At 35.4% G+C, this 8,729-nt stretch overlaps 1 protein-coding gene across 4 annotated transcripts; it reads left to right on the forward strand.

The window, feature by feature from the left end:
* Positions 1–452: 452 nt before the first annotated feature.
* LOC130734283 (beta-1,3-galactosyltransferase 7-like) lies at positions 453–8,457 on the forward strand. 4 transcript variants are annotated; one of them, XM_057586633.1, is made up of 11 exons: positions 453–599; positions 805–901; positions 1,280–1,335; positions 1,445–1,674; positions 1,770–1,833; positions 3,122–3,194; positions 3,281–3,401; positions 3,518–3,605; positions 3,705–3,830; positions 4,121–4,230; positions 8,214–8,456. In XM_057586633.1, exons 1-11 carry the CDS (start codon positions 505–507, stop codon positions 8,369–8,371), a joined length of 1,218 nt encoding a protein of 405 aa, XP_057442616.1. In that variant the 5' UTR covers positions 453–504; the 3' UTR covers positions 8,372–8,456. The 4 variants fall into 4 exon arrangements, with proteins under 4 accessions (XP_057442616.1, XP_057442618.1, XP_057442617.1 ...); XM_057586635.1 differs by having other exon boundaries at positions 1,289–1,335; positions 8,214–8,454; XM_057586634.1 differs by lacking the exon at positions 8,214–8,456 and adding an exon at positions 5,056–5,487 and having other exon boundaries at positions 454–599.
* Positions 8,458–8,729: the final 272 nt, after the last annotated feature.

An 8,729-nucleotide genomic window follows, 5' to 3' on the forward strand; every position in this document is an offset into this window, starting at 1 on the left:
AGTTCTCACTATTTTTTAGTTAGGAAGTCTTTTATCTCTAGATAATATATATATTTGAGTGGAGAATTATCCTGTTTTTTATTACGTTTAATGCAAGCTATTTTAAACCGTAAAAAAACACACACAGCACAGTTAAATTGATTTAAGTATACACACCTAATAAGTTCTCTCTTATTAAATCATCAATTAGTCAAACAACATGTAAATAATGTTTTTGAGTTTTAGTCTTGTGTATAGAAAAGTTTTATTGAATATGTTAGTCTAGAAAAAATAACCTGTTCCAGTTTTAATATTTTTCATTTTTCATTAAATATGTTTATATTACTATTCGTGAAGAAAAAGATCTCAAAATTTATTATTTCTTCATTTTCATATATTCAATGTATCAAACTTGGGAAAGTAATTAAAAACTTGAAGAGAAGACAGAATAGACTCAATGTATAAAGACATGTCTACATTCCATTCCTACCACCTCAGTTAGACTCAGAGTCAGTGAAGACCAACATGAAGACTCGTAGTAGCTCTGCCAAAATCTCTGCAAAATGGCTTCCCATTTTCTCCATTTTTTCCTTCATTCTTGGAATGCTCATCACAACAAGGTCCCTCTCTAATTCTCTTCTTCTTCATTGATTCTTTTCAGCTCTGTTCCTTTCCATTTTGTTCCAATGAAACCAAATTTTGAAACTTTGGGTCTCTCTCTCTTTTTGTGTATGTTGGCATTTTGCTTTTTATGGTTTGGTTTTGAAGAAACCTGGTTGTGGTGATCAGCTGATGTATGAAGAACACCCTTGTGCTACTTTGCAGGATGTGGGAACCACCTGAATCCAATGGCATGTTTCTTTCAAAACGCAGGAATGAACAAGAATTGCAAGTTGTCTCAGGGGATTGTGCTTCAAAAAAGGTATGATTTACCTGAGAGGGATTTCCCACCCCACTAGTTAGATTTCACACCCCCAATTTTAGGATTTTTATATTCCGAATTATTTCGGAGTTTAATATTCCGAAATTTACATACTTAGTAGTGCAAAATACAACGTAACATCTCACTTTTAAGTGAGAAAATACTTCGGAAATTAAGTTTCCGAAATATTTCGGAAATTAAGTTTCCGAAATATTTCGGAAATTAATTTTCCGAAATGTGTTTTAAGTGGGGTGGTATTTCTAATGGGTGGGGTGTCAAATCCTCCTCTCATGATTTACTCATCTTGAATTCCTAATTCCATTTCTACATGTGTTTTTGAATTGTGTTTGTGTGAGTTTTGGAATATAATAGAAGCAGTTTGTGCAGGACAAGGATGTAATGGATGAAGTGTACAAAACCCATGAAGCTATTAAGTGAGTGATAAAGATTAAAGGGTTTATGTTTCAATTTTGGCTAGATTTGCTTGCTATTTAAGTTTCTATTGAATAATTGGTGATTTTGTTTCCTTTTGAGGCATGTCAGATCTCTAGACAAGCAAGTTTCAATGCTTCAGATGGAGCTGGCAGCATCCAGGAGTGCGCGAAAACTAGGGATCTCAGATAATTCTTCGGCTATGTCTAATAACACTCTGGGCTCGGGGCTCTCCAATGAAGGATCTTCCAGGAAGAAAGTGTTTATAGTGATTGGCATAAACACAGCTTTCAGTAGCAGGAAGCGTCGTGATTCGGTCAGAGATACGTGGATGCTTCAAGGTATCTGATATTGCTAATCAAAACTTTTGTAATCTAATCTAAATGGTGATGGATTATTTCTAACTAGTTTGTTTCTGGCTCCCCTTTTTCATCAGGTGAACAACTTCTTCAATTGGAACGCGAGAAGGGAATTGTTATTAGATTCATGATTGGTCACAGGTAATGTCATGTATGTTCCTGACCATATTGATGACATGAAATTAATGTCAAAACAAAATATAGTGCAAATCAGGAGAGAATTACAATTTTACAATTATACCTTGAGAGACTATGGTCAGTGAATGAATATATGATTATGCACACAATTTGTAGCTATACAAAGTTTTTCGTTAAGTGAAAAACATGTTTTTATATTATATTAATATGGTAAGAAAAAAGATTATTTTATATTTTGTATAATAAACTTATCACTGTTACACTTAAATCTTGCTGCTAGATCCACAAAATTGTCACAAAACTGGCCATAAAGAATTTTGAATCCCTTCTTCTAGGAACCGTTACTGGACGTGAAACTTGCATTGGATAACTCCTACTATTTACAGCAGGATCCCTCTGCAGTCCTTTGTTTTTTCTATTTAAGTCAGTCCTTTCATGCTGAGATTGAAGATGCTGTACTTGTTTCCAGTTATTCAAATGATCAAACTAATCAAAGATTGTTGACAGTATATCTCTATGAATATGTCACTGTCAACAATCATTTGAAAATCTATGAAGTTTGAAAGCATATTGCTATTGCTTACTTTCTCTTAATATTAATTCTTATTAAGGAACATGATTTCAAAATCTTGTGTTAAGCGGAAATCTTTTTAAAAATGTAAGCTAGAATTGAGTCCTTATATCAGTACAATTTAAAATATGTAAGCTAGAATTGAGTCCCTAATCTCTATGAGTTCACCCTGCTGACTTTAGAGCATGTGGAAATGCTTTTTTTTTTTGTTTAAAATAGGTTCAAGGCATGATGGTCTTATTCTCGGTCTTTGTACAATAATACATTCTCTAAGTAACCAAAATCCATATCTCCATTTGTACTCATCATCTTAGTAACTTGGGTCTGTATCACATGCTTCATCAATTTTATACTTGGAATGTAATATCAAGAGTTTGGGGTCAGAAATCATAGAAGTTAAAACATCATCATGACATAACACATGATTATTGTCTGTCTGTGCTATTGTTGGGTTTTTGAGATATCAATTGTGAAGAGGTACATAAGGAGACAAATTTGTTCAGTCTAGAGAGCTCTAAAGGCATAATAGTAGTATTTGAAAATAGATAGTTCTGAAGTTACCATAGGCATGCTTCCGTTCGGTTACTTTAATGAATTCTTAAGAACACAATATAAAATGGTCTTATTATTACTCTATCTGAAAATGGATATATGCTTACATGGGTTGCATATTTATACTTAATGGAACTGATATGAATGAAATTGTCATGGTCTTCCCAGTGCGACTTCCAATAGCATTCTAGATCGAGCTATTGATTCAGAAGAAGCCCAGCACAATGACTTCCTTCGCCTGGTAACACGCATCATTAGAGTTGGTTACACAAGAAAAATCTTGAGAGTCTAGCTGGTTGACAGTGTAGTTTATTTATCATTTTTCAGGAACATGTTGAAGGGTATCATGAACTGTCTGCAAAGACAAAAACTTTCTTTTCCACTGCAGTTGCAAAGTGGGATGCTGATTTCTATGTGAAAGTGGATGATGATGTCCATGTTAATTTAGGTATGTGCTGTCTCAGGATTCTTGACATCTTTCTTGTGTTTCAAAGCCATTGTTTCATTCACTGCTTTCATCCATCCTGTTTCCCATCATAATCAAGGTTTATTCTAACAACTTAGGTGTACTGGCAACAACCCTTGCTCGTCATCGTTCAAAATCCAGGGTCTACATCGGATGTATGAAGTCTGGACCTGTTCTTTCTCGAAAGTAATTCCACTGGACTTATATATTAGAAAAAAGGCTATTCCCCTTCTATGCTCCTCCTTGTGTCTTTGAAGTTGTCTGATTTCTTTTCTGTATATGTAGGGATGTTAAGTACCACGAACCCGAGTTCTGGAAGTTTGGAGAGGAAGGGAATAAATACTTCAGACACGCAACTGGGCAGATATATGCAATCTCTAAGGATCTGGCCACTTACATTTCCATCAACCAGTAAGGATATTGCCTTTCATGCAGTACTTAATTAACTCTTCTGATCTCTGGCCAACAAAGTGTGTGGGTCTGAAAAACATTTTTGAATGTGAAATTAATCATGGAACCAGAATTTCTTAGTGCAGAATGATGGGGCTGTCATTTATTTAAAGAGAAAATACTATTTTCTTAAATTAAAATCAAAAACATTTTTTCAAAGTAAGTTAAAGCGTTTACACATACATAGCTTATGGATCAGTCAAAATCTTTCTTGCAAGCAAATTTCACGGAATTCTTAATTCCGACTGCAGGCCGATATTGCACAAATATGCTAATGAAGACGTCTCACTTGGTTCATGGTTCATTGGTCTGGAAGTTGAGCATATTGATGATCGCAGTATGTGCTGTGGGACTCCTCCAGGTATGGCATCTGAAAATAAATAACAAGAAAACATTTTCTACCTATCTCTTTGAGAGACAGACTATCACAAATAGAGTATGTGTCTTTGATTCAAGTACCACTACAAGATATGGTGTTTGTCATGTGGTCTTTGGATCACTTCCCAACAAACTTTTCTTGAATGGCTCTCCACATTTCTTCATGTTTTCCTTGATAAAAATTTGTTGGAAGCAGGATTCAATCAGAAAGCTCAGTGAAATTTGCATACACTTAGCATTCATTCACAATTTTGATTTATATATTCAACTACCTGCTTGATGACTGTTTTGTAAAACAGTTTTCCAGTTTTTGAAAACAGAGAAAGAAATAAGTTTGTTTGATGTAAATGTTTTTTTATGGGTTCAACCGTTCAAGTCTTGGAAACAACCTCTTGTGTAAAAGATAAGGTGAGGCTGCGTACAATAGACCAAATGGTCGGACCCAACACATACAGGAGCTTTGTGCACCGAGCTGCCCTTTTTTCTATATAATCAGTTTATAAAAACAGTTATTAAAAAAAAATTATCTTCAGTTTTTAAAACTAAAATCTCAAAACATTTAAGATATGTTTTCTATTTTTATTTTTAGTTTTAAAGTCACAGGTCTTTCAACTCTGCAAAACATCTAGTTCAAAATGTTTTTTTTTTCTTCTTTTGAAAAACATGTTTTAAAAGTTGTTTCTGAAAGCAATTTTTAAATTCAGAAAACAAAGAAGGGAATCAAACAACTCCAAGTCTCTCAACTCCCTCACCATTTTTTTCCTTTTCTCTTTGGATTTGGTTCTCATTTGGAGTTATGCTTGTGTAGACTGTGAGTGGAAGGCACAAGCGGGTAACATATGTGTTGCATCCTTTGACTGGAGCTGCAGTGGAATCTGCAAGTCAGTGGAGAAGATTAAATTTGTTCACTCAAAGTGTGGTGAAGGGGATGGAGCTGTTTGGAGTGCTTTAGTTTAGGTTTGTACAATGGTGGAAAAGCAGCTGAGTATTTATTGCAATTGAAACAAAGGCAGTTTTGGAAATGGATGATCGTTTTGGTGGAAGCTGCTGTTTTCAGTCAAGAATTGTATCAAAGTGGATTTAGGATATAGATTTGTTAGCATCTATGAAGCAACACAACACTGACATGAACATGCCTACACAATGTAGGATACTGGGACATGAAATATATCACTTCCCATGTAGTCAGCTAATGTTAAGGGGAAGGAATGACATTTCAAATGAAGTAACATTTTCAATACATTTTTTTATATTTTCTAGTTGAGTTTTCAAATGGCATTTCAAACGAAGTAACATTTTCAAAGGCAGATCTTGGAAGTTTTTCCTTATGTGTTTTTGTAGTTATGCCAATTGTGTGGGCGTAAATTTATAAGTTATTTCTTTCAAGTACTATAAATAGAAGTTGTAATTCGAAAATAAGGTTGAATATCTTAACTACTGAAAGCACTGAACGCCTCAAGTCTACACAAAAATGGTTATCAAGAGTATCAAGTAAGCAAATCTTCCTTTAATCTTTTACATTTCAGTTGTTTAATCTAGTTTTTTCTTTCAATTTACTTCAAGCACCTGCAATTTACTTTTAGTTCTTTGCTTGTTCTTGCATTTGAATCACTACTTATGGGAGTATTGATCTATCAAGTGGCACTGAACAAATGGTTCTTGTTCTTGTTCTTATTCTCACGCTTGAATCAGTGCTCACCTGAGTGTCGATCTTTCAAGTTGTCACCGGGAAACTTGTTCTTGGTTCTTCAACTTGGATTTCATGAACATTGTTTACCCTATTCTAACATAAAAAGGAAAAGAAGAATACCTAAGAAGTCTGAAACTACTCATAACACTAGAAGACAAATGACTCAATATCGAATATGTTTGGTTTCATGTGTGCGCACACTAGAATCGCTTCTACCTCAAGTGGTCACAGAACAACTGGTTCTTGTTCCTGTTCTTATTCTCACGCTTGAGTTCTTGTTCCTGTTCTTATTCTCACGCTTGAATCAATGCTCACCTGAGTGTTGATCTTTCAAGTTGTCACCGGGAAACTTGTTCTATGTTCTTCAACTTGGATTTCATGAACATTGTTGACCTTATTCTAACATGAAAAGAAAAAGAAGAATACCTAAGAAGTCTGAAACTACTCATAACACTAGAAGACAAACGACTCAATATCGAATATGTTTGGTTTCATGTGTGCGCATACTAGAATCGCTTCTACCTCAAGTGGTCACAGAACAACTGGTTCTTGTTCCTGTTCTTATTCTCACGCTTGAGTTCTTGTTCATGTTCTTATTCTCACGCTTGAATCAGTGCTCACCTGAGTGTTGATCTTTCAAGTTGCCACCGGGAAACTTGTTCTTGGTTCTTCAACTTGGATTTCATGAACATTGTTTACCTTATTCTAACATGAAATGAAAAAGAAGAATACCTAAGAAGTCTGAAACTCATAACACTAGAAGACAAACGACTCAATATCGAATATGTTTGGTTTCATGTGTGCGCATACTAGAATCGCTTCTACCTCAAGTGGTCACAGAACAACTGGTTCTTGTTCCTGTTCTTATTGTCACGCTTGAGTTCTTGTTCCTGTTCTTATTCTCACGCTTGAATCAGTGCTCACCTGAGTGTTGATCTTTCAAGTTGTCACCGGGAAACTTGTTCTTTGATTTCATGAACATTGTTTACCCTATTCTAACATGAAAAGAAAAAGAAGAATACCTAAGAAGTCTGAAACTACTCATAACACTAGACGACAAACAACTCAATATCGAATATGTTTGGTTTCATGTGTGCGCATACTAAAATGGCTTCTACCTCAAGTGGTCATAGAACAACTAGTTCTTGTTCATGTTCTTATTCTCACGCTTGAGTTCGTGCTCACCTGAATGTAGATCTTTCAAGTTGTCATGTGGGATAACTTGTTCATGATTCTTCAACTTGGATCATATTTCATGAACATTGTTTATCCTATTCTAACATGAAAAGAAAAAGAAGAATACCTAAGGATTCTGAAATTACTCATAACACTAGAAGACAAACGACTCAATTTCGAATACATTTGGTTTCATGTTTGGGCACATTAGAATCGCTTCTACCCTAATATCATCACACCAAATCATGTTTGGGTGATATTTTAAACTCGATTACATGGAGTAGAATTGCGTGTATCCTGACGCGTCATTCACTTGCTTCTGCGCGAAGATGATCCGTGTCTGTGCCCTAAGAGTTATTGTCGGTCCATCTTACCCTTCCCACTCCCTATTACCATATACTGACTGATGATCTTATCTTATAATATAATATCAATAACCATTTTATAATATTTGCCTCAAACATTAAAAAAACTATAAATATAGACACTAAGAGGGAAACAACGCCCATAAGAGGAGCATGCATAGAAAGGATTGTGTGACTTTCCATCAACTCGCGAATTCGCATGTTTGGCGGTTTAGCTAGGGTGGTAAGATAGCGGGGAGCACAAGTGGCTTTGAACTGGGCTTGAGTGGTTTAATGACGAGGTTGGCTGGCGCGAAGGCGATGACGTGCATGCGAAGAGTTTTTAAGGTTTGATATTGGAGGACAAAGAAGAAGAGTGGAGCCTCCTTGTTGAAGGGAGGTATAACATTGACCCAAATTAAGTGAAGAAGTTAGAAGTTCATTTGCAAATGCTTAGTTATGTTGGACTGTTGGTGTCCAGGCCTACACTATATTGCACAACTAATTTCAATATTTCTTGTAGTGTTACAACTTTCACAAATGGATTAGAATTATGTGGCATGATAATGTCAAATCAAACATTGTATCTATATCTATATTTTTTTATGTGTTTTGAACCAAATCTAGATCTAGAGCTCTCAATGAGGGGGTTCTAATGCAGTATCAAAGATGAACATGAGTATTACAAGTGGTTTTTCCTCCTTATATAGAGGAGCTTAAAGCCTGTACCTTTTGGTTCATGATTTTGTTTGGCAGATTTGGACCCAGCAAAGGAGCGTTGTTTTTGGCTTCTGGTAGCAATTTGTTGGTCATTTTGGACTTGGAGTTTATTGGTAGGCTTTAGGAATTTGTACTCTTTCCTTCCACTGGGGGCTTACTCTTCAAGGAGGTGGGGTTTACTTGGCTGGTTGTAACTAACTTGTCTTTAGTGTTAGCTTTTATTCTTTTATTTTCTTGATATCTTCTCTTGTATTGGGTTGAAGTACCCTTGAAGTACCATGTACTTCATTTCAATATAATGTTCAATGACTTATCTAAAAATAAATAAATTTGAACCTAGGTACAAAATAGCCATATAAACATAACCTGCCCTTTGGGCGGGGTCGCCGAAGCCTATAAAACATATAAATCTTCAACATAACGTAAAGAATAAATGAATTGCAAACATGACATGAGGAATACATAAATAATTGGTGTGAGAACGCCCACACATGGAAGAGATCGCTAACGTCATGAAGCATTCGTAACTAATGACTCGCCATATGAGAAATG

This window comes from Lotus japonicus, chromosome 1 (genome assembly GCF_012489685.1).
Source record: "Lotus japonicus ecotype B-129 chromosome 1, LjGifu_v1.2".
NCBI lineage: Eukaryota > Viridiplantae > Streptophyta > Magnoliopsida > Fabales > Fabaceae > Lotus > Lotus japonicus.

Coding starts and splice junctions, on each gene's coding strand:
- LOC130734283 (XM_057586633.1), top strand. CDS start 505: ATGAAGACTCGTAGTAGCTCTGCCAAAATCTCTGCAAAATGGCTTCCC. Junction 902..1,279: donor GGGATTGTGCTTCAAAAAAG/GTATGATTTACC, acceptor TAATAGAAGCAG/TTTGTGCAGGACAAGGATGT. Junction 1,675..1,769: donor AGATACGTGGATGCTTCAAG/GTATCTGATATT, acceptor CTTTTTCATCAG/GTGAACAACTTCTTCAATTG.